The sequence below is a fragment of the Elephas maximus genome, chromosome 17, assembly GCF_024166365.1.
Source record: "Elephas maximus indicus isolate mEleMax1 chromosome 17, mEleMax1 primary haplotype, whole genome shotgun sequence".
Taxonomy (NCBI): Eukaryota; Metazoa; Chordata; class Mammalia; order Proboscidea; family Elephantidae; genus Elephas; species Elephas maximus.
This window is the reverse complement of record NC_064835.1, coordinates 49,953,230-49,978,615: the sequence shown is the minus strand read 5'-3', so window position 1 is coordinate 49,978,615 and position 25,386 is coordinate 49,953,230. Positions and strand designations below refer to the sequence as shown.

General features: G+C 41.2%; 1 protein-coding gene across 3 annotated transcripts in view; it reads left to right on the top strand.

The window, feature by feature from the left end:
* Positions 1 to 25,386, top strand: part of DNAH6 (dynein axonemal heavy chain 6) — a 315,642-nt gene that overhangs the window by 212,137 nt on the left and 78,119 nt on the right. For all 3 annotated transcript variants that reach the window (XM_049856189.1, XM_049856188.1, XM_049856190.1), the window contains 6 exons: positions 299 to 424; positions 3,049 to 3,213; positions 5,742 to 5,809; positions 9,475 to 9,655; positions 13,575 to 13,754; positions 17,897 to 18,130. In XM_049856189.1, the coding sequence (XP_049712146.1) occupies positions 299 to 424; positions 3,049 to 3,213; positions 5,742 to 5,809; positions 9,475 to 9,655; positions 13,575 to 13,754; positions 17,897 to 18,130 (954 nt within the window). The remainder of the gene's footprint in view (positions 1 to 298; positions 425 to 3,048; positions 3,214 to 5,741; positions 5,810 to 9,474; positions 9,656 to 13,574; positions 13,755 to 17,896; positions 18,131 to 25,386) is intronic.

Sequence of the window (25,386 nt, the reverse complement as noted above, 5' to 3'; positions counted from 1 at the left end):
GTCCAGGGAGCAGATGGTACTAAATGGGGCTTGGAGAAGGGAGCAGCTGTGAAAAGGAGACAGCTGGATACCATAACTTTTTTCCTAGATGGCTCTTTTCTTCATTTATCCCAAATTTGAATAACAACAAGTTGGTCTTAAATTATTTCTTTCAGGGGGTGGCTATTTTTATTTTATTTTGTCTTTATTTGTCAAAACTCCTTTTAGATTGAACAAAATTGTTAAGCTTTATTCTAAAAGTTTTCTCTTTCTGGCTATGTGTAAAAGTAAATGTCCTGTTCTGTGCTTTCTCGTACAGGCAAACCGTTGGATAAGAAACAAGGAGAGCAAAAGTGGTTTAAAGATCATTAAGCTTACGGACAGTAATTTTCTACGTACACTTGAGAATTCGATCCGACTTGGTTTGCCTGTCTTACTGGAAGAGGTTGGCTTTTCCCTTTCTTTCTCATGTTAGTTCCCAAATTTCAGATCAGATGTAGAATCCTATACGGGCCATATCCGCATCATGCCAAAGACACCAGTCAACTCCATTTTCAAATTGGTCAAACCAGTTGCTTTGCTCCTGAAACAGTACACTCTCATTTGGGAAGGAACCTGTTGATTGAATGAATTTTCCCTTCTCAAACACCATTTTGATGCTAAGGGGGATGGCCTCTGTTTCCTGACACTACTGATTCTCAAGTGCCATTGACCCTCTTGATGGTTAGCTGCCCTGGAAATTCAAACACTAGTGCTGTTGGGGACCATCTATACACGCAAATGATTTGAAACTTATAAAACACTCCCGTGAGTATAAACATTATCTACTTGGATATAATTTTAGAATTAACGACTGATAAGAATGAATTTTATAAAAAAAATAAAAATGTTCGTTGAGTCTAGGTGCTCCACTTCTTCAGATATCACTCAGAGAATGGATATTTTTAAAATTGTTCACTCATTCAACAAACGTTATTTGCGAACCAATGACACACACTATAGATGTGATTCCTATCATGAATAGCTTACAGTCTAGTTGGAGATGGAGATAATAAACAGCAAAGGGGGATGAGAGGGAGGGGGAAGGAAGAGAACTTGTGGTTAAAGCTTTGAAGGAACACGCAGGGTACTGAGATAGCCAGGCTCCATTTAACCATGCCTAGAAGCCCTGGTGGCACAGTGGTTAGGTTCTTGGCTGCTAACCAAGAGATCAGCAGTTCAAATCCACCAGCTGCTCCTTGGAAATCCGATGAGACAGTTCTACTCTGTCCTGTAGGGTCACCATGAGTCGGAATTGACTCAGTGGAAATGGATTTTTTTGTTGTGGTTGTTCTTTTTAGAAGTGTCTCAAACATAGCAATGATGGTGAGGATGGCGCGGCACTGGGTAGCGTTTCCTTCTGTTGTCCGTAGGGTCCCTATGAGTCAGAACTGACTCGATGGCACCTAACCACAACAACAGCAGTGTCTCTGCTTCGACAGAAAGGCAAGAGCTCAGAAAAGACCATTAACCTGGGACAGATTAGCTGCAGCACTGGCGTGGCACCTAGGAATAATTAGTGTTGAGTGCTCACAACCTACCAGATTCTGTTCTCAGTACTTTTATATTAACTCATCAATCCTCACTGCAACCTTACAAGGTACTTACTATTATTATCCCATTTTACCAGTGAGGAAACTGAGGCACAGGAAGGTTAAGTAAACTGAGCAGCCTTGCCTGCTGAGAAAATCCATCATATTCCCCACTCAAGCCATAAAGAGCACAAGATGACTCGATGCACACCTTCTGATCTTTGCCAACAGAGGGAAGTTCTGTAATGGATCCCAGGCCCTTCCTCAAGCCCTGAAGTGTTCAGAGGGTGAGGTCTCCCAAAACCTTTGGCACAGTTATGTTAGCTCCAAACTGGGTTCCTGAGCCCAGGTTTACTTCCTGACAAAGGAGGTCCTGAGAGGTTCCCTCTCATATGGCAGTGGAGGAAAGACTGATGGTCCGCCTCTTTTGAGCATTTTAACTGCAGCAGAGCGTCCCTGAGAGGAGGGGTAGACCGGGTGGACCAGGCACTCTGACTGGGCCTTCCCTGCACTCGGTGACTTGGGGTCTTTATCATTGTACCCCCAGCTGCTTTCTACATTTTCTGAGGTGGTGTTTTCAAATTTTGTTTCTACCTATTCATGGGTATGAAATCAATTTAGTCAATCTCCACCAGCATTTTTTAATGAACTAGAATAAAAAGAAAAAAAAAAACCCACAAAAGTACATCATGGGTCATAGGGGTAAATTTTGCCTCATAAATTTTTGTTTTAAGCATTTACAGGTATGGATACCGTGTCACAATGTGAAATCAACTGGTTACTATGGATTACAGTCAAATATTGGGAAGACGTTGGGGCCATGGCACCCCATCGCATATATCGTGACATTATGATGGCAATGTCTGCATGCCCAAGTTCTTAAAAAAAACTATATTTTTCTTTGAGAAAATGGAGGGAAAAAAAAATACCTGTCATGTAAAGGTCCACAACCAAATAATAAATATTTTAGGTTTTGCAGGACACATATTCTCTGTCTCATATTCTTCTTGTTTTGTGTTTTGTTCTTACAATGCTTTAAAAACGTAAAAACTATCTTAACTCTACAGTCATACAAAAACAGGTCACAGGGGTTCGGATTTGGCCTGCAGGTCATAGCTCACCAACCCCTGACTTAGAACAACCATGAAAATTCCCAGATCTCCATTTGTCTGGGGCCTGTTGAAGGACTATCCTACAGTGACTAAATCTACCCCACCTCTTCTTTCTTAGATCATTGCTCATGGGAATGAATATGTGTGTGAGATCAGTCTAAATAGGTTTATTGCCCTTACATGCTCTTGTTTCCTTAGGCTATTGACAAGGTAATCACTAAAAAATATACATTGTTAGAGGTAAGGCAGGAATATTGATAAATGTCTATAAGATCATGGAAAAACGCTCACTCAGTGACTTTTAAGGCCTAAGGAATTTTGAGAAGTTGATGCCATTTTAACTCCTTATTGTTTTTGTGTTGTTTTGTTTTGTTTTCATTTTTCAGCTTAAAGAAACTTTGGACCCAGCTCTAGAACCCGTTCTTTTGAAACAGACTTTCTTTAGTGGTGGAAGACTTCTCATTCGCCTTGGAGACTCAGACATTGATTACGACAAAAACTTTAGGTTCTACATGACAACCAAAATGCCAAATCCTCACTATCTGCCTGAGGTAAGCCCGGTGGTCTGGAACGCCAGCCTGACTGGATTGGAATGGTGTGATGAGTCTCTAGAGTATGGTGGCCACCTGAGCCATCTGAAGCAAACAACTCTCGTCCCTTCCTCCTCTTCCCCCTCCGCACACCCTCTCCCTTCATTTCTTCCACCCTTGCTTCTCTTCTGAGTCATGATTCTGATTCCCACCACCTTTCTCCTCTGCTGTAACATTGGCCATCTAGGTGGCACTCCAGTCCCGCCCACTCTGTCCCCAGGCCGCTGCAGGTCCCAGTAGGCTATGCACTTCTCCGGCACTCTCCCCATCTCCTCCTGGTCCACAAGCTGCTCTTATAAACAGCCTGTGGACCAGGGCACCATTCCCTTCTCATCATTACTCTCCCTCCCTCAGCACAGGCCTTTTTTTGTGGTAGGTAAATGCATCAGAGCTTAACCGAGAATCTGTGTCAGGGTCTGTCAATGTTTAAGTGTGCGCTTGCCCATGTAACATAGCCCCAAATAAAGAGGCTGCCTACGTGAAACCTCTGATGAACGGGCAACGGTACAGAATCATAATTCAAACGTCCAGTATCTGAATGTAGAATACTGAGGGAGGGGCCTCGTGTTCCCTACTTCTGTGCTCTTAAACTATTTGAGAGGAGCTGTGTGAACTCCACTTCGGTACACATGCCCCTGAGCCACTGTAGGATCCAAAAGAATTCCCACTCTTGTGCTGTGGAGCCTAAGCAGTTGTAACAAATAAAGGCAGCTGTGATTTCTTTCTTTCACTCCTGCACAGGGCTTTCGGTAGCCAGCTGCACTCCCACACACCCTTGGGGCTGCCACAGCTCCAGGCAAGTTCACATATGGTCCGCAGCGTCTTTTCAAGTCAGGCGCACCAACAGGGAAGAGATTATACAAATCAAAACTTTACTTCTCCACCCGCCCCCCCCCAAAAAGTCCTTGTATATACCATTCCAAATATTGTCATTTTAATTTCACTGTTGGATTTCTCATAGCTACCTGTCTTAACTAGATAGGGTCAAGTTGAATGAAATTGACACACTTCTTGAATAGGATGGGGAGATAATATTAATAGCCAGAGTCAGGGTTTCCTTGTCACCTTCAAGGGGTTTACTTACACAGCCACTGCAAGGGTTCCCTATCCCAGATCCCATTAAGAATTTGGAAAAGTGACCTATGTGCTGACTTGCAGCCTTCTATTTCTCACTTATTTAATTTTGAAAGACAGCATTGCACCCTAGACCCAACCTGCCACTCTGTCACGGTGGGTAGATTATTCCATCTACTGGGTCCTCAAGTCAGTCAACCAGGAAGTTGAGATAAAGCCTACTATAAGGATTGTTGTGAGGATTAGATAAGAAATGATGTATATAAAATGTCCTGGAGGCACTCAAACACTGTATTTATTGTCTTTTACTGTTGACTTATTCACGTTCAAGTAATGTAAGGATATTTTATCTTCTTGTAACAGTTTTCCATAAAAATATTATGATGAGATAAAATATGTAAAGCTGCATTTATTATCAGTAATAGCTGGCCTCCACCAGACTGAGTCCAGTACAACGAGGTGTTTCCCGGCTACCACCACTGACTGCTCTGACAGGGATCACGATAGTGGGTCCGGGACACAGCTAAAGAAAAACGCAGAACAAAATTCTAACTCAAAAAGAAAGACCAGACTTGCTGGCCTGACAGAGACTGGAGAAACCCTGAGAGTATGGTCCCCAGACACCCTTTCAGCTCAGTAATCAAGTCACTCCTGAGGTTTACCCTTCAGCCAAAGATTGAACAGGCCCATGGAACAAAACAAGACTAAAGGGGCGTACCAGCCCTGGGGCAGGGACTGGAAGGTAGGAGGGAACGGGAAACCTGGTAATAGGGAGCCCGGAATTGATTAGGGAAAGTGTTGACACGTCATGGGGTTGTTGATCAATGTCATACAACAATGTGTGTACTAAATGTTTGATGAGAAACTGTAAACCTTCATCTAAAGTACAATAAAAAAAAAAAGAAAAAAATAGCTAATTTTTTATAAGGACCTACTGAGTACAAGGCACTATAATTAAGTGATTTTATTGCCTCATTTAGTCTCACAACTACACTATGAGTTGTTAATATTATATCCCAATTTTTAAGTACCAGGAACTGAAGCTCAGAGCCAGTGAATAGCTTGGCTTTTCCTACATCATTCGTCTACTGAAGGGGTAGCTGGAAATTGAATCTAAACTGTTAATCCTAAAACACCATTTCTAACCATTTCCTGGCTCACCTTTCCTTAAATCACCATGTGGGATTCTATAACAGTACTATTTGAGAAACAAGGTTGTCACTCATATTGGCAGGGAAAATCTTATCAGGATTTGTAGGACACTTTGGGGTTGGGGGGATGGTGGGGGACACAATTAGACCTGAGACATATCCAGCTGAGTGGTAATTAGCCATGCTCTAACAAACAATTTACTTCTTGTTTCATTAGTCTGTACTTAAGTAGCCATTTTTGTGTTCTCTGTGCTTCTCTTCCAGGTGTGCATTAAAGTTACCATCATCAACTTCACTGTGACCAAGTCAGGTCTGGAGGATCAGTTGTTAAGGTAAAGAAAAAGGAGGAGGGGTGCTAAGGGAACCAAGAAAACCAGTCGCTGTCGAGCCAGTTCCGACTTACAGTAACCCTATAGGACAGAGTAGAACTGCCCCCGTAGGGTTCCCAAGGCTGTAATCTTTATGGGAGCAGACTGCCACATCTTTCTTCCATGGAGCAGCTGGTGGGTTTGAACCCCTGACTTTTTGGTTAGCAGCCAAGCGCTTAACAACTGCACCACCAGCACTCCTAGGGACAGACATTTCCTAATTTTTTTTTTTTTTAGAAATTTTGTTGTAGAAAAGATTTTAATGTGTCAAAGCACCACACATTAATTCTCAATTAAAAAAGACTGGTGTCTCAGTTATCTAGTGCTGCTGTAAGAGAAATACCACGAGTGAATGGCTTTAACAAAGAGAAATTTATTCTCTTATAGTTTAGGTGGCTAGAAGTTTAAATTCAGGGTGCCGTCTCCAGGGGAAGACCTTCTGTCTCTGTCGGCTCAGGTGGAAGTTCTTTGTCATCACTCTTCCCCTGATTTGGGAGCGTCTCAGTGCCGGACCCTGGGTCCAAAGGACATGCTCCACTCCTGGCTCTTCTTGTTTGGAGGTCCCTCTCCTCTTTGCTCACTTCTCTCTTTTATATCTCAAAAAAGATTGACTTAAAATACAACCTAATCCTGTAAATTGTGTCCTGCCTCATTAACATAACTGCTTCTAATCCTGCCTCATTAACATCATAAATGTTAGGATTTACAACACATGGGAAATTACATCCGCTCACAAAATGGAGGACAACCACACAATACTGGAAATCATGGCCTAGCCAAGTTGACGCACATTTTGGGAGGACACATTCAATCCATAGCAATTGGCGTGGTTAAATCCTTTACCATTTACATCACTGCTCATAGCTGCTGATCTTGAGCACAGTCTTCTCAAGCTGATGAGAGACACACCCTTAATTCTCATCCATTGTTTGGGCCAGGCCTGCAGCCCACCCCTGCCTATTCCCCTTTGTCAGTATTTCCAACCTTGGCTAAGGGAACAAAGTCATTCTCTTATTTCTAGAGACTCATTTCTCCACACCTATGAAAAAACTTCTACTCTCAAATATATTTTTTCCTGTTTCACTTCTCTGCAGATGTTTTCCTAGTGTATCTAATTATGAGGACATTGGTGGTTCAGTGGTAGATACTCACCTCCCATGCAGGAGACCCAGGTTTGATTCCAGGCCAGTGCACCTCATGCATAGCCCCAGTCTGTCAGTGAGGCTTGTGTGTTGCTATGATGCTAAACAGGTTTCAACAGAGCTTCCAGACTAAGATAGACTAGGAAGAAAGGGCTGGCAATCTACTTCAGAAAATCAGCCAGTGAAAACCTTATGGATCACAATGTCCAATCCGAAGCTGATCATTGGGATGGTGCAGGACTGGGCAGCATTTTGTTCCATTGTGTGTGGGGTCGTCATGTGCCAGGGGCTGCCTAGATGGCAGCTGACAACAACAAGAGCATTTAATTATACCTACATTTGTCTACCTCAAAAAAAAAAAAAAAAAAACCCTCCCTCAGTATACTCTATATGTGATTAACCCATTTACCAAAAGTGAGGCTACAAATTGATGTATTAATCTTCAAAATTAGCCTTGAGGTTCAGGAGACAGAAATTTTAAAATATTTTTTTCAAATAATGACATTGATGTTGGTTAAAAACCAGTTTTATACACACACACATATACATAAACACTAAAGGAAAATATAATTTAGACCTATGTTCAAAAGAAATATAACCCCTTATTTAGAGTCAAGATCATCCTATCACTAGCCCCAAGAACCCCTGTTATTGCTAATAAATTTGTCTCATTTTTCTTATTTCCTTCAGGAATTTATTCTACTGGCTGCTAACTTGTTTAACTTCTGCTAAGTTCATGTCTTTCCAGTCAAACGGTATTTCACACATCTTATGGACATACTCTAGTGACATATCTAATGACATTTTGTGTGCCAACTTATCCTCATAAATGGTTAAGCTTAGCTGTGCTGCTAACTGTCAGCATGTTAGACTGCCTGGGAAAAGAAGTACCCTGACACCAAGGGAAATGCTGAGACTCATTCATGGGGTGTGGCATCTCCCTCGTTGATGGCATTGAAGAGGGAACCTGACAACTTCCAGCCGGTATAAGGCTACAGTTCTGTCTCCAGAGTTCTGACAAATGGTGCCCATTTCGGTTGTCCTCTGCTCTGCTGAGCACCTGGCCAGGCAGCAGATGCTCATTGCACCCAACTGTTCACTGGAAATTTTCTCTAGGGTCTTCACAATTTTGAAAACTACAGTTCACCTCTCTGCCTCCTGGAGGCTGCCAACAGCAATTTTTCAGTCCTTGCTGGGATAGGACAATACCTTTCCTCAGCTTCAAGGAGTTCCACTAAACCATGCCACAAAGTCCACCTCCTCCTGTCTTTGTTTCTTCTCTCAGAAGCCCTAATTCATCCTCACATCTTGGCACTCCCTTATGATGCTTAACTTGTCTAATTTGGTTTATGATTCTATCAAGCTGTCTCCTGAGCTTACCTTCATCTTAGAAATTCTACAAACCCTTTTCTGAAAACCTTCCTTAAACAACTGAATCTAAGGTGATGATTTTTCTTACAGCTTTCACATCATTTTTTAAAGTTTCTGAATTCAGCATGTACATCAGGTTGTTATTTGACGCATTGTATCATAGTGGGTAATAACATGTGTTCTGGAGCCAGCAGACGTCCCTGGGTGGTGCAAATGGTTTGCTTTCTACTACTAACCTAAAGATTAGTAGCTCAAACCCATCCAGCAGTACCACAGAAGAAAGGCCTGGTGATCTGCCGCCATAAAGATTATAACCAAGAAAATGCTATAGAGCAGTTCTACTTTGTACCACATGGGGTCACCATGAGTCAGAGTCAACTCGGCAATGGGTTTGGTTTGGAGCCAGCAGACCCAGGTTCAAGCCCAGCTGTGCCTCTCTTAGCCTTGAGACCTTGGGAAGTGACCCACAAGAGTCTGTTTGCTCACATGCCATCTGGAGGTGGTAACCACAGTGCCCACCTCCCAGGAACATTCAGAGGACTGAAAAAGATAAGCCATAGAAAACTCTTAGCACAGAGCACTGTTTAATAAAGGTTAACTCCTGCAAACAGAGGGCTGGGCACACAAATTATGAGTGGGCAAGTGAAGGGAGACTTAAGTTCACATGTTTAGATAGACGTGGACCTGGTGGTAGGCCCCCTTCTTCAGATGATGGAGGTAGTGAGAATCTCCCTAAATGAGGGAAAGGAGAAGGCTTCATGCCAATATGAAAAGTATGCTCCAGGCACCATTTTCAGCTTGGGACAAGGTAATATTAGAGACAGAAATTGAATGACTACAAAATCAAGCATTAAGTAGGTTTTCTGAAGATGAGCAGAAGATGTGGGAATTATGGTAGGGTGCAGGGCTCTGAAATACAAGATAAAGAATGAGAACCGATAGATAGGTAATAACCTCACCAAAGGAGGGGCCTTGAGCATTCAGATTCGGTTAATAGTATTTATACTCAGCTAAATAGTATTCAGAATAAGAACAATTGGAAACAGAAAAAGGAAAATAGAAGCCACCTTAGGACACGGACAACATCTAATTTAGGTATTCACACTTTGGTTCCAGTGATGTGGTGCGACTTGAAAAACCTGAGTTGGAAGAACAAAGAATCAAGCTCATTGTGAGAATCAACACTGACAAGAACCAGTTGAAAGCTATCGAAGAGAAAATCCTAAAAATGCTCTTTACATCTGAAGGAAATATTTTGGACAATGAAGAACTTATTGACACACTCCAGGATTCAAAGGCAAGGAAAATATTTTTAGTGTTTATAGAAAGTGGGTTATTTCCAAAGTTAACAGCTATGGCCTTTGAGTGTACTGCAAGGGCTTTTACAGTAAGAATGGCGGCTGTCCCAGGGGCACACGCAAGAGCGTGCCTGGCTAGCAGAGCCCTCAGCAACCAAAGGAAGAAAAGAGAAACTGTAGACAACTAACTGCTCCTCTTGTCTTGCCTGCATTTTTAACAAAGCACGTAGTATAAAGAACTGGGACAAGATAGGAGTTGAAAGGAACAAACATATTTATATTAATATCACCCTCTCCAGGCAGCCTCCCTGGTATTCCCAGATGGAATTAATCTCTTCCTCCTTGGAACTTCTATAGCACCTTAGCTGAACCTCTTCTACAGCACTTGTCACTATTCACCTTATATCACAGCTATCAAATTACATATCTTATTTCTTCTCCTAGGTGGTTAAGTTTTATGTGGCTGGAATCTGTGACTAGTTCACCTTGATAATCCTTCTCCAGGGGCTAAGGATGGTGCACATAATTAGTGCTCAATAAATAGTTGTCAACTGAATGAACGAATGAACACCCCATAGTAAGACAAAGGTTTACATTAAATGTAAATTAAATCCAGCAAATTATTCCTCAGATTCAAACCATAATATAAAAGTGTGTACTAGGAAGATAGCCTACAAGATGATTGTCATTCATTCATGAGAAACAGAAAATAATTTATTTAACAAATCCCTTTGACTTCAAAAGACAAGAAACACATAGATTATTTCCATTGCCTTTCATGGACATTAAAAATGGTTTACTGCTTTAGATCCTAGTCTCTGGAAATCTTAGTGCTGAAGAAATAATAAAGAAGTAATCCTAAATCTCCATTTCCTTCCCCTCTTTCTCTTTTTGCCTGTTTGTCCATCTGTCTCTTTGTCTGCCTTTCATTTGGCTTTTCCTTGTGTTTTTCATTGCTGGCAGTTAGTTGTTAATCCATTTGTTATTTATTTTTTTATCAAAGTTTTACTTGCAAACTGCTTCAAGAATGAAATAGCTCTACAAAGCTTGTTATGAAAACTAGCATCCCTGCCTTCTCTTCCACCCTCCTCCCATGACTTCCTTCACAGAGGCAACTATGAACCCCTTTGCTGGTAATTGTGTTCTTAATCTTTAGACAATAAACTCATATTGCTGCTACTTCCTGAGTTTTTCGTTTTACACATTAATTATTCTCTATCCACAATAAAATATCAAGACTTGGTTATCTTTCTTCCTGGACTTCTACCACACACACACACACACCCTTCCTGCCTCCCAGCCTCCCACCATAACTGTATCCTGAGTATAGCTACACATTCAATGCCTACATTACCCAGTGCTGTCGAGTCGATTCCGACTCTACATTACCTGGAGATAAAAGACCTGGCTGCAACTATTTGGGGGGCTCAGAAGAGGAAAGCTGTGGTCTCAGCATACAGAGTGTATACATTCATTAATCTCTCTGGTTTCAGTATGGTACCCTGTCCCCAAGGAGCCCTGGTGCCACAATGGTTAAGCACTCAGCTGCCAAAAGTTCCCCGTTTGAACCCACCAGCAACTCCACAGGAGAAAAGACCTGGCAATCTGCTCCTGTAAAGATTACAGCCTAGGAAACCCAGTGGGTCAGCCTACTCTGTCCAATAGGGTTATTGTGAGTTAGAATGGACTTGATGACACACAACAACAACCCTGCCCTCAACTGAACTTGGCTTCCTTCCACTCAGAAACGGTCCCTTTTACTTCGGAGTAAACATCTATTGTTTTGCCAGGGTGGGGAACAAGCAACCCCCTGGCTGGGTGGTATGGGGGAGATAGCCTGAGGGTCTTTCAATCAATTCTCGTTTTTTAGGCTCTTCCCACTTCTAGTGGGTATTTATTGCTATAAATCCCTAAGCCCTTGAAGGGAATTCTGTTTTATCAATTGGATGGGTTCTTGGCTTTCCCCTCTGCCAGCTCAGGAATCCATTTTCCTGCACCTGCTAAGTCATTACCACTTTTCCTTCTGTTTTCTAGCTCCTCGGATTTTCATCTGTCCTTTCCTGTTCCCTTCATCCTTGTTTGTTCATACCATTTTTCTAAATCCCTTTATTATAATTTTATTGTGGTTTCAGTAGGGAGTAAAGGTGTTTTGACCACCATATTTATCTGGAAACTGGGTCCTTAATTTGTTGGTGAGGAGTTGCTTTGGAGACATCCTTTCTATAGAGATCTGACAGACTCATGCTGGGCTGCACTTCCCACCACTTCCTGCCTATAGTTTACACTCCTCTCAACTCCCATCGCCTTCGTTTAAAATAGTCTCATGTATCAAGTCTCTGCAGTACAATGTCTACAGGTAGTCACCAGACTCAGCTGAGGTGTTCGATGCCCTAATGTTCTCTGGCAAAGATAAAAAAAATTATCCACTTTTCCCTTCTCTTTAGCCCGGACTCTACATTGCAGGGCCTTGCACTCCCCAGGGAATAAAAAATCATTTTCCATCTGGTCTCCATGATCCAACTACTCGCATATCAACTTCCTTTTTTCTACTCATAAGAATCCTTTAGTTGAGTCCAGTATCGAGATTGGGGTTTCCTACTCAGGTCTACATTTTCTCCCCCGCCTCAGGCTCTAAGGAGTCGGTACTTGGAGAATTTCAGCCTTCTGATTCCTGGACACAGCTTCTGCACTAAATCCCTCATTTCCTTTCCTTGTGGGCTGAAGTAGACAGTCTAGATGTGCACTCTTTGATACAGCCAGTAACCACTTGTCACCTATACATACCAGGTGTCAAAAAATACAAAAAAAAAAGTGAAATATCTCTTTAATAATTTTTTATATCAATTATATGTTGATATGAGAGTATTTTGTTATATTGGTTTAAACAAAATATATCGTGAAAATTAATTTCACCTGTTTCTTTTTATTTTTAATGAATTTAGGAAATTCAGAATTACATATGTGGCTCACATTATATTTCTATTCGAGAACACTAGTCTAGACAGTACCCTGATGGTCCCCTTTAGCAACAGAGCAAATCCTGATCCGCCAGTTCCCGTGGCGATTTTTCATGGTCCTTGCCCTCAACGTTTTGACTCTCCAGAGATAAAAGATCCCCCAAGCTCTCAACGTTTTGACTCTCCAGAGATAAAGGATCCCCGAAGCTAGGAACATCAATAGCCTGTTAAGAAGTGGGGTGGGGGAGTAAGAACAGGAACAGACAGGAATAAAGACTGAAAGAGACATAAAAGGGAATCTTGAGAGCCTGTTGGCCAAAAAGCTTCCCAGAGCCACAAGCCCAAAATAGAGAAAACTCAAAGAACACCAGAAGGGCTTGAAAACATCTCCAATTTGCTTAGGTGTATAACCTTTCCCAAAGAACAGCTTCTAGCCCCATGTTTCCTTATGTCTACACTTGGGAGTATAGAAAAAGAAGGATGAGAATATTAGTCGTCTTTGTTATTCCCAGGTGGGACGTGGTACCGCTTCCAGCCTCTTTTGGGCAGTTTCATGAGTATCCCTTCTTCCTGCATGCCTTCTTTCATTATGGGGTCCCTGGATTGTTTAGGACGGCACATGAGGAAATTAGGGGGTAACTGGCAGTACTGTGTTAGTGTTTCTCAGAAGTAACTCAGGTTCAAGTCTTAGGGAAGGACTGCTCCAATTATTTCAGAGCTATTTGTATTGCCTGTCTCCCTCTGCCCATTGCTAACTCTGGAAGGAAGGAGGTCACCTCAGGTAAGAGAAGGTCACTGGGTCCTGAGACTCAGTCATTCCATGTGGACACCAACCCTTTCCTAAAATCACTATCTCATTGTATTCTTATTTCTTTCCCGCCTAGCTGGATGTATTCCAAAATCTCACTGCTTTTCTGAAACAGACCTCTGAGAACCTATTGTTTATTGTATGTTTATTCAGATCACTTCTGGTGCCATTAAAACCAGACTGAAAGAAGCAGAGTCCACTGAAAAGATGATCAATGTTGCTCGTGAGAAGTACCGCCCAGTAGCCACACAAGGCTCTGTCATGTACTTTGTCATTGCAAGCCTCTCAGAGATAGATCCCATGTATCAGTATTCACTAAAATATTTTAAACAGGTAAGGCAGTGGTTGTTGCTGTTATTGCTATTGTTGTTAATGAAATTTCTCCCTCTGGTGTCCCTTTAAACCCTTTTGAGTTCCTTCTGGCCTCAGACAAGCATGAATCTGGTTATTGAGTAAAATCCCTGGGGTTTGGGCTTGGACATAAGTTTTAAGAGTGACTCCCGCTGCTGTGTCGCCTAAAGCTGTGCATCCCCAACGTGCATAGAACAATCTGTAGAGGAAGGAGAGAAAGCCTCTTTGCACATTCCATTTTCTCCTGGCTTTCTCAACGACTCACTAGCTTGTTTGTTTTCCTTCTTGCCTCCCTGCCTTTTTTTTCTTCCAAGAGTCGCAGCTATTTCTTTATGATTTTCTACAGTAATCTGACTTCCTTCCCACTGTTAGTGTTTTCTCTGTTGTATCTCAAGCCTCAAGTCTTAACCAAACTGGTTTCTCTAGCCTTCCCCCACTCCAAAACTTTCTATATGACAGGCTACCCACCCCACCACCACCGCCCCCAGGCTTTCATGCAGAGGAATCCTAAAAGCCCTCGTCTCCTTTCCCACGTTCACCTTATGTCTGTGAGGCCTTTCCATTTTGTTTCTGGTCTCTCTGCTTTATCTTATATTCACGATTGTGTTTCAGCTGAGCCCTTGTGAGCAGGATCTGTTCCCACCCCTCGCTCTTTGAGGCAGCGTTTCAGTGTATCTCTCAAAAAGATATTCAATGCCACAAAGCTTTGGTGAACAATATTGATTTTACCGAAAATTTTGAGGGGAGTGAGAGTTTGCATCACTCATTACACAGCAAAGCTTAGCAAGCATTCCCAATAGGCCCATCTGTTTGCCTCCAATTTCTCTCAGCTACCAGTGGCCTCTTCCCTTCAGATTATCCCACACACAGCCCCACAGTTCTGTTTTCCCATCCTCCTCTTGTCTACTTGGTTCTCTTTTCTCTGCAGAGCAGTTTAGCCCACTCTTGCTTCTTTAAGCATCCATGCTCATCCACATAATACAACTCACAGTAGAAAACAGTAGGGAATTGTAAATACATCCTCTTTTCCTGCAACATGTCTTTATATCCTCCTAAACACACTCTTTAGTCACTGCTGACTCTCCCACCTGGAAGCCAGGCCAGCCTAGGCCCGCTGTTAGGGAAACACTGTTCCACATCCCTGGGCACCTAAATAGATTTTCACAGATATTGCTCATCAAACACAGTTCAGACTAGGTGGTCTGGAGGTCAGAGTTCAGAGCTACATCCAAGCTGTCCCTGTTCTATCTGTCCAGCCACATTTCCCATTTTTCCTCTGTTAATTGCTGCATTTACATCCACTGGACTCACTGGAGGCTTTTATGTTTAGGGCTCTCCCTCTGTTTAGATTGTCCTCCCTCCTAGCTTAAATGCTGCCTTCTCCAGTGAAGCCTGTTGATGGGCTACAGGCATTTGGAAGCTCAGCTGGGCTGGACCTCCAAGATGTCTCACTCACATGGCTCAGCTGTCAACCATAGAGCCTACAGTGGCCTTTCTATGTGACTTGGGCTTCTCACAGCCTAGCAACTGGATTCCATGAGAGAGTCCCCCAAAAGCAAGTGTTCTAAGAAACCAAGGTGGAAGCTGCAAGGCTTATTCCAACCAAGCCTTGGGTGTCATTCAGCGTTACTTCTGCAGCGTTCTACTGGTCAATAAATTCACTAAGCCTAGTCCAGATTCAAGAGGAGAGGAATTAGACTCCATCTCTCAATAGGAGGAGTAACGAAGAATGTGCAGCAGTCTTTAATCCAACACATTTGATATGCTTCATATGGCACTTATATCACATTGCCTTGGGTGGTGGGCTTCTCTCTCCTGCTGCAGTCTGACCTCCCAAAAGCAGAAATGAAGCTCCACCCACCCTGTGTTCTCCATGGTGCCCAGCACCGTATAACACTTCATGAACGTTTCATGAATGAAGTCTGTTTTCATCTCTCCATAAGAGAACTGTTAACGTAAACTCCTATGATATTCCAAGCAATCTTATGACGCTCGGGCAAGCTTGGTTTTCCCTCTAGAGTTCTCATTTAGTACACTTATTTAGTACTCTAGCAGCAACAGGAGTTACGGGAGAGAATGGAAATGGGAAACTGAGAGAACTGTCATGCTGTTTAGATATGCCTGGGCTCTCCTTCAGCAAGATGGCATTTGCCTTGGCTACTTTTTCAAACTGTCAATTCTGGGGTTCACCTTCAATTCCTAAAGGCAAGGGTTTGCCATTCTCACATCCCTGCTCTCTTCCTTTAGTTGATGGAGAATAAGCCAAGCAAAGTAAGTATTAGTTAGCCCTTTAAAAAAACAAACAAACAAACCCATTGCCATCGAGTCAATTCCGACTCTTAATGACTTTATAGGACAGAGCAGAACTGCCCCATAGGGTTTCCAAGGAGCCCCTAGTGGATTTGAACTGCTGACCTTTTGGTTGGCACCTGTAGCTCTTAATCACTACGCCACCAGGGTTTCCAGTTAACCCTTTAATACCACCTAAATGACAACGATAACACTTTTTTATCCGGGGTGTGTGGGGATTCATACCTTTTGAAGTTTTAAAAGCCCCTACAGGAAATAAAAGTAAATACGGTTTTAAAAACAATATCCTGGGCTGAGAGAGAAAGGAATGTAGGATGAATCATCAAAGCCCTGTTTGAAAGGGAAACCAGAGACCCATCCATATTTGCAGGTGGCAGCCATAGCCAAGACACCCTCTACCAAGCCCACCTGGGATCTATGCTGAAAGCATTTAGTATGTTTTCAGATTTGCCGTGTTTTATTTTGGCACCAAACTTATTACATCTTCACTGAGCTTCCACCTCTCTGCTTCTTGTCAGGTTGTTAAAGAAATCTTAATCCTCTTGTCTACTGAGTGTGTTAAAATAACAAATCCAATAGCCTTTGTCAACCAAACCTGCAGAAGCATTAACGAGGGATTTCCCAATTCTCTAAAATCATTGTATGCACCCTCCAAGACGTTTTGATTTTTGTAAATGGAGGCCTATCTTTTGGTAAGGAGCCACTGACACAGTCAGGCTATTTTCCCTCCCTGTGTACTCCATCCAGTTGGCAGGAGGGGCGGGTCACAGGGAGCCCTGCACAACTGCAGTGCGGTATTTTTAGGGAAGAGTGGAGTACACTCTTGGCCCTGATCTGCCGTGGTCCTCAGCCGGTTCTAGCTTCTAGTCTGTTTTGATCTGTCTGCTCTCTATATGTGTTTTGGTTCCTCTCCAGGTGACCCAGGAATTAGACAGACACTACCTTACCTGCCTTCTTTGCCTCCTTGTGCTGTGGATCCTCCGGGACTGCAGCCATGTGCCCCCCTAGTCCCCCGGTGGGACTAACCCTTCAGTCTCTGCTCAAGATTCCCTTGCCCCAGGACCTCCAGGCAGCCCAGGAGTTCAGCCTCTGCTCAGCTTCCTCATACAGCCTAAGGCTGTGATTTTTTTGTTCTTCCTGCACGTACTTGAAAGTTGCAGGAAATGAGTAGGGCTGCCTCTGACCCTCTCATACCTAAGCCCTCAATACCGCCATCTCTCCTGCCTTCCCCATGCCCTTGCAGCGTGGGGCACCAGTGGGGAAGAGCATGCTCTCAAAATTCCCAAGTAGGAAGCAGAGTGGAAGTCTCCTCTAAAATCAGTTTCTCTTACATTTCTAAGAAAAGTCCAGCACATTCTTCCCACTCCCTAGGCATTATCTTGGGGAAGTGCCAAGAGGAGTCCATGACTTACCTTGTCCTTACCTCTCTCACCCCAGAAGGAAGGGCTTGTCAAACCCTTTTCTGAGGATGTGAAAAAACTGGTGATACCAGCTTATTTCCCCTTTTCAATGTTTCCTGTCTCACGTAAAGATGACACATTTTGCATACCATCAGGACTTTGGCATTGTTACGTTTCTGAAAAATGCTAGTCCAGGGTTCACATTCCAGATGGAGAGAGAAAGAGGTGCAGAAAATAAATAAATATCATGTATTAATTTGAGATGGATTCTACACTTTTCATAGTACAGTATTCACCTCCTGGGTTGCTATTTACTCATTGAATTTGGATGGAGGAAGGAGAGAAACAGGGATTTTCTTTTCTCCACAGAGAATGAGTTAAATCGAAACTTTAATAGAGCTCTCTTTCACACAGTTGTTCAATACAACAATTGAAACTTCTGAAAAGTCAAGCAATCTAGAGAAGCGCCTGGAAATACTACTGGAGCAAACTCTCCTGACTGCTTATGTCAACGTTTCAAGAGGACTTTTTGAACAACATAAACTCATCTACAGCTTTATGCTCTGTGTTGAGATTATGCGTCAGCAAGGAAGTCTAACTGATGCTGAATGGAATTTCTTTCTCCGAGGTTCTGCAGGACTAGAAAAGGTACTTGTTTCACATTTAGGTGGTGAATGCCATGCTAGATAGACTCCACACGCACCAGCCAGTGCTCCTCAGGGACTCTGGTGGCTGTGTGGCCCAGGGGAGAGGGAGCTGGGGGTCAGGAAGCCCAGGGAATAGCTCAGCTCTGCTCCAGCCAGCTGTGTAACATTGGTAACTTTTGACCTCATTACACACCATTTCTTCAACTGTAGAAAAGGGATGCCATGAGTACCCTTCGAGTAGTAGATGTGAACATATTTTGAAAAAATGACTATCTTACAGATACGAAGAGTTAAAAACTGACAGAAGGTGTTTATAGTGCCTTGTGATTCAGACTTGGCAATACCGTTTTTGACATCACGGCCCTCTCTTGCCTGCAGACATCACTCATTATAAAACATGGGAAGTAATAACTTGATTGCCACTTTCTATGATCCTGTAATACAAATTCTGCTACAGGTCCCTTCTTCATGTTCATCTTTTTATCTTTCCTGCTCCAACTCCTTAAACTGGCCTAATTCTCTCACATACCACAATCCCCCCAGCCCTTGCCTGTAATTCCATCTCAGTCCCACTCTAAATTCTTGGCTCTGTCCTGCCAGTCTCAAGCCCTGCCCTTAGCCCTTTCAGACCTGACAGCTGCACCTGTTTGGGAGTATTTCGAGCCTCTGCTTATCGCTGGGAAGTTGAACTTGGCGCCTCTGTTTCACTCTCAGCACCACATGCTCCTAGGACAAGTCTAGACAAAGCTTCTCCACCAGATGATCCTTCCAGTCTACCCCCCTCTGCCTGCCTCTATCTGGCATCCACACATATTCTATTCATTCTTACTTAATGCTATCTTAACCTTATAAACAGGGTAACACTTAATGTAGGACTTGCTAAGTGTTTTATGTATATTAACCCTTTTATTCCCCTCAATATTTCTCTTAGGTGAGTTCCTACTTTTATCCCTAGTCTACATGTGAGATAGATGAGGCACAGAGAGGTTAAGTAACTTGTCATGGTAACCTAACCAGTGATCATAGAATCACATAACCAGCGCGTGACAGAGTGTGATTCAGACCTATTTCTAAGCTTCCAAAGCCTACGCCTAGTCGAGTACAACCTACTGCTTCTCGTGAGCATCTTATTTTGAAATAAATTTTAAATGTTTTAAAACCATCAAACTTGAAACTTAAAGTTGCCCAGAAATAATTTTCAAACTTTCTTTTCCTCTACTACAGGGAAATGTAAATGAGTGTTGACTGATTTTTGTTTCATTTTGTTTTTTTGCTTACTGACTTTTTTATTTTATTATTGTTGTTGAGAATATACACAGCACAACACACTCCAATTCAACAACTTCTCCATGTACAATTCAGTCACATTGATTCCATTCTTCAAGTTTCACAACCATTCTTACCCTCCTTTTCTGAGCTGTTCCTCCCCCATTAACATAAACTCACTGCCCCCTAAGGTTCCTCTTTAATCTTTTGAGTCGCTAAGAATCCCATACAGATAGTTCTTAAAAAAGCATAATGCTCAAAAAAAAAAAAAACTCAAGGCACCCATTTTTTACTAGTTAAGCTAAACTATTATTTGTTTTTAAGAAGACTTCAGGGGATATTTTTGGTTTAAATTTTGAAGATTATCTCAGGGCAGTAGTTTCAGAAGTTCATCTGGCCCTCATGGCTCCAGAAAGTTTGGAGCCCATGAGAATTTTAAATTCTGTTTTCCATTTTCCCCCTTTTAATCAGGATTCTTCTATAGAATCTTTGATCAAAATGTTCGGTAATGGTAACCAGTTCTGGTTTCATGGTTGACTGATTTTTTTAAAGATGTATCTGAGGCTGTATTTTACCTAATTATTTTATTTAGTTACCAGCATTTTAATAGTGGTATTTTCCATTTCATCACAAATGCTACATTTTTTTTTTTTCTTGGCCACATTATGGTCTAAATGAGATTTTCTGTTTTGATGTAAGAAACCAACACCATGTATAAAAAATTTTTCTGTGGAAAAATATGCACTGAGTTTCAAATACCTGTGGCAAGACGATGTAATGCAGGGAGATGGTGTGACACAAAGGGCCCCGGGGAGGGCCTAGAGGAAATGGGGAGTGTCCAGGTTCCAGAGCGAGGGAGAGGAAGAGATACATACCCCATGGAATCTGGAATGTTCATTGGGGCACCAGATAAAGCAAATCCAGATAACAAAGCATAAATTTCCAGAAGGTGGCAACTACAGCAAAAGCCACAAGCGGACAGGGGTGAAGGCTGAAACTGGGGACTGGCTGGTGTGAGCAGAAGTAGGAGTTTCAGGATACTATCAAAGAAATGAGTTCAGGGACACATGGAAGGCATTTGGAACTGACACACAATGGCTCCAGTACCTTCCAGTTTATGTTAAATGTCGGCAAAGTGAAATTTGCAATTTCTGCAGATTGAGGTCTCCAGGCTATTCTCATTGACTGTATCCAGTCTATATAATTAATGTTTTAAAGTGATGATCTTTTAAAGTATTTTTTCTGAATGCTAAGAATCCAAAAAAAAGTAAGAAAGAGTAATATCACACCCAGAAGATTTTTCTTGACATCCATTATTTAAAATATTCATTAAAATTTATACAGAAGCCAGTGGTTTATTTTGCAGATTCTTATCAGAACTCAAAATATATCAAATCAATTAAGATTTGTATATTAGATGTTTAGAAATGCCTATGGAGACTAGCAACTCTAAGAGTATTTGGGACTATTGGGAAGATGACAGCATGAGCAGGTCTAAAATCTTGACCTTCCCACAAGAACACCAAGAAAAGCAACTAGAAGTCCATATTTAGCCCTGTAAAAATTCTGAAATGGTAGGCAAAGGACCTTAACAAGGAACTACAAACTGAATAAAGACAAGAACAAACCTCATACAGTGAAAAGGCACTTCTTCAATCATCCTCACCCCTCCCCCTCCTACTCTGGCAGTGGACAGCTACATCAGCACTCCTCAGCCTCTCCCACACCCCCAGCCAATAGACGGCTCTCCTGTGCACTAGGGAGGGCCATGACCTCTGTCTCTGAGACAAATAAGACAGATCTCCCTGGAGCGCTGTTCAGGGTGTGCCCACCAGTCCTGTTCCTGGCATGGCAGACAGACAGCTACAGTAGAGCCATAACTACAGCCCTAGTCAACCCACAGCTCTTCTGTGTACTAGGAGTGGCCCAGATCTCTGACACCAAAAGAAATAGAGTAGATCTTGCTAGTAAACCGTTCAGGGTGTATACTCTGACTGGTCTGGCGGTAGCTGGGAAGACAAAACTGTGGTCTTGCCAGAAACAGAGCCCTCACAGAGTGGGTAAGGGAGCGGTAACCTAAGCCTGTAGTCTGTGTCCCCCTGAGGGTGAATTGATAAGTGTGTTTTTTCAGACCTGTTTAGGAGACACTAAAAGACTAACACCTGGGTCTGGCCTGAACTGGAGATATCACAGGGAGAGAGAGGGAGCAGTAAGCAAAGTCTAAAGGCTATGCCTGCCTAAAAGTTTCTTGCAGCAATTATCACTGCTGAAAGCATCATATAATCAGGGGAACTGAGAAAGCTAACCCAAAAACCCAAACCAAACCCACTGCCGTCGAGTTGATTCCAACTCATAGTGACCCTGTAGGACAGAGTAGAACTGCCCCATAGAGTTTCCAAGGACCACCTGGTGGATTTGAACTGCTGACCTCTTGGTAAGCAGCTGTAGCACTTAACCACTATGCCAACAGGGTTTCCAGAAAGCTAACACCATGTAAAATTCTAACATATTGGCTTCAACAAAAAAAAACTCAAGGCACACAAAGTAAGGGAACAGTGATCCACTGAAGTGAACAAGATGAAAGAAAAGAAATGGTATTATGAAAACCCAAATAATGAACAGATTGGAAAAATACAACAACAAAAAAAAGTTAAAAGAACTAAAGGAAAACACAAAGTACTAAAGGAAATCAGGAAAACGATGCATGTACAAATCATGAGTATAAAAAAAAGAGATCAATACTATAAAAAGAAACCTAACAGAAATTCTGGACCTGAAAGACAAAATATCTAAAATAAAAAACATATTGGAAGGATTTAACAACAGATATGATCTGGCATAAGAAAGAATCAGCAGTCTAGAGGATAAGAAATTATGGAGACTGAGGAACACCAAGAGGGAAGGCTCAAGACTTCTGAGCACAGCCTGATGGAAATGTGGGACATCATTAAGCGAATTAACATATGCATCATACGAATCCCAGAAGAAGATGACAGAAAAGGAGAGGAACAATATTTGAAGAAATAATGGCAAAGTTTCCAAATCTGACAAAGGACATGAACTGCAAATCCAAGAACAACAATGAACTCAAAGTAAGATAAACCCAAAGAGATCTACACTAAAAAAAAAAAACACTAAGATACATAATAATCAAGCTCTCAAAAACTAAAGATAAAGAGAGAATCCTGAAAGCAGCAAGAGAATAGTCAAATACAAAGGATCTCCAATAAGATTAAGTGTGGATTTCATCTCAGAAACCTTAGCCAAAAGACCATAAAATGATATATTTAAGGTGCTGAAAGAAAAGAACTGTCAACTAAGAATATTATACCCAACAAAACTGTCCTTCAGAAATGAGGGTGAAATTAAGACATTCCCAGATAAATAAAAGTTGAGAGAGTTCATAACCATTAGACATACCCCTTTAGAGTCCTTTAGAGAACTTCAGATGAGAAATAAAGGACACTAGAAAGTAACTCAAAGCCAAACACAGAAAGAAAGCTCTCTAATAAAGGTAATTGCATGGGCAAGTATAAAGGCAAATCTTAAGGTGTTTTTTCTTGATAATTCTAAATGTTATGTCTTTCATGCTTTATGGTGACAAATGCATAGAAAAGAACATAAATTCATGTTACAGGTCACATGCCATATAAAGGTGTAATGGGGATAACAACAACATAAACATGGAGCAAGGAAGGAGTGGTTTAGGTATAGAGTTATTTTTATGTTACTGAAGTTAAGTTGGCATTTATTTAAACCAGGTTGGTATAAATGTAAGGTGTTGAATGTAATTATCATGGTAACCACAAAGAAAATACCTTTAGATATATATAAAGAAAAAGAAAAGAGAAGGGAATCAAAATTGTTCACTACAAAAAAATTGAAAAATACATATATACACAAAGATTGGCAGTATTGGAGGAAGTAGGGACAAAGAAGGCATAAGACACAAATTAAAGGAATTTTTAAAATGACAGAAGTCCTTCTTTATTGTTAATTACCATAAATATAAATGAACTAAATGCTCCAATCAAAAGGCAGAGAAAGGCAGAATCAATTTAAAAAAAAAAAAGAAATGAGCCCCAGCTATGTGTTGTCTAACATATAAGAGATACATCTTAGACCCAAGGACAAAAATAGGTTGAAAGTGAAAGAATGGGGAAAATATTTCATATAAATAATAATCAAAAGACAGCTGGCTAGCAGTTTTAATATCTGGCAAAATAGACCTTGAAGTCAAAATCTGTTATAACAAAGAAGAACATTATATAATGATGAAAGGGTCGACTCACTGAGAAGATATAACAATGCACCTAACATTAGAGTTACAAATATATAAAGCATTCACAGAATTGAAGGGAGCAATAGAAAGCTCTACAATAATAGTTGAATACTTAAACATACTACTTTCAATAATGGGTAGAACATCTAGAAAGAAGATCAATAAGGAAATAGAGGACCTGAATGACACTATAAGCCAACTAGACCAGCAGTGATATATAGAACACTCCACCCAACAACAGCACAATATACATTCTTCTCCAATACACGTAGATCATTCTCTAGGATAGATCATGTGTTGGGTTACAAAGCAAGTCTCAGTAAATTTAAAAAGATGGAAATAATAAAAAGTGTCTTCTCCAACCACAATGAAGTGAAATTATAAATTAATAACAGAGGGAAAATAACACAAACATGTGGAAATTAAACAACATACTGTTAAATAACTAATGAGTCCAGAAAGAAAGAAGGGAAGAAATTGGAAAATACTTAGAGTCAAACATAAACGAAAGCACAACATACCAAAACTTATGGGACACAGCAAAGAGAAATTCATACCGGCAAACACCTACATTAAAAAAGAGCAAAGATCTAAAATCAATAACCTAACTCTACAACTTGAAAAACTAGAAAAAGAAGGGTAAACTAAGACCAAAGCTACCAAAAGGCAGGAAAATACAAAGATCAGAGCAGAGATAAGTGAAATACAGAATAGAGAATCAATGAAACTAGAAGTTGTTTTTTTAAAAGATTGATAAAATTGAAGAACCTCTATCTAGACTGACAAAGACAGAAGATGTAAATATCTCAGATCAATAATCAAAGTACATTACAAATGATCCTACAGAAATAAAAAGGATCATCAGAGAATATAATTAACAATTGTATACGAACAAATTGGAAAATCAAAGTGAAATGCACAAATTCCTAGAAATACATAAATTTCCAACTTGACTCAAGAAGAAATAGGAGAGATTGAATCAGTAATCAAAAACCTCCCAACAAAGAAAAGTCCAGGACTGGGGAATTTTACCAGACATTTATAGGAGAAGTGACTCTAATCCTTCTTAAATTTTCCAGAAAATAGAAGAGGAGGGAATACTTCCTAACTCATTCTACTCATTTTGATAACAAAGGCAGACAAAGACACAACAGGAAAACTACAGATTAATATCCCTTATAAATATACATGCAAAATCCTCAATAAAATACTAGCAAGCTGAATCCAAAAACATATTTAAAAGATTACATAACATGATCAGTAGAATTTGTCCTAAGAATGCAAGGGTGGTTCAACATTAGAAAATCAATCAATGTAATACACCATATTAATAGAACAAAGGGGGAAAAAAGCCACACAATTATGTCAATCGATGCAGAGGAGGCATTTGACAAAACCTAACATCCTTGCATGATAAAAAAAAAAATCCAACAAGCTAGGACTAGAAGGGAATTTTCTTAGCCTGATAAAGAGCATTTATGAAAAGCCCACAGCTAACATACTCAATAAAGACTGAGAGCTTTTGCCTTAAGATCAGGAACAAGGATGACCACTCTTACCAGTGCTTTTCAGTGTTGTACTAGAAGTCCTAACCACAGCAATTAGGCAAGAAAAAGTAATAAAAGGTATACAAATTGAGATAGAAGAGGTTCAAACTGTCCTTCTTCTCAGACGAAATGATCCTATATATAGAAAATCCCAGAGAACCC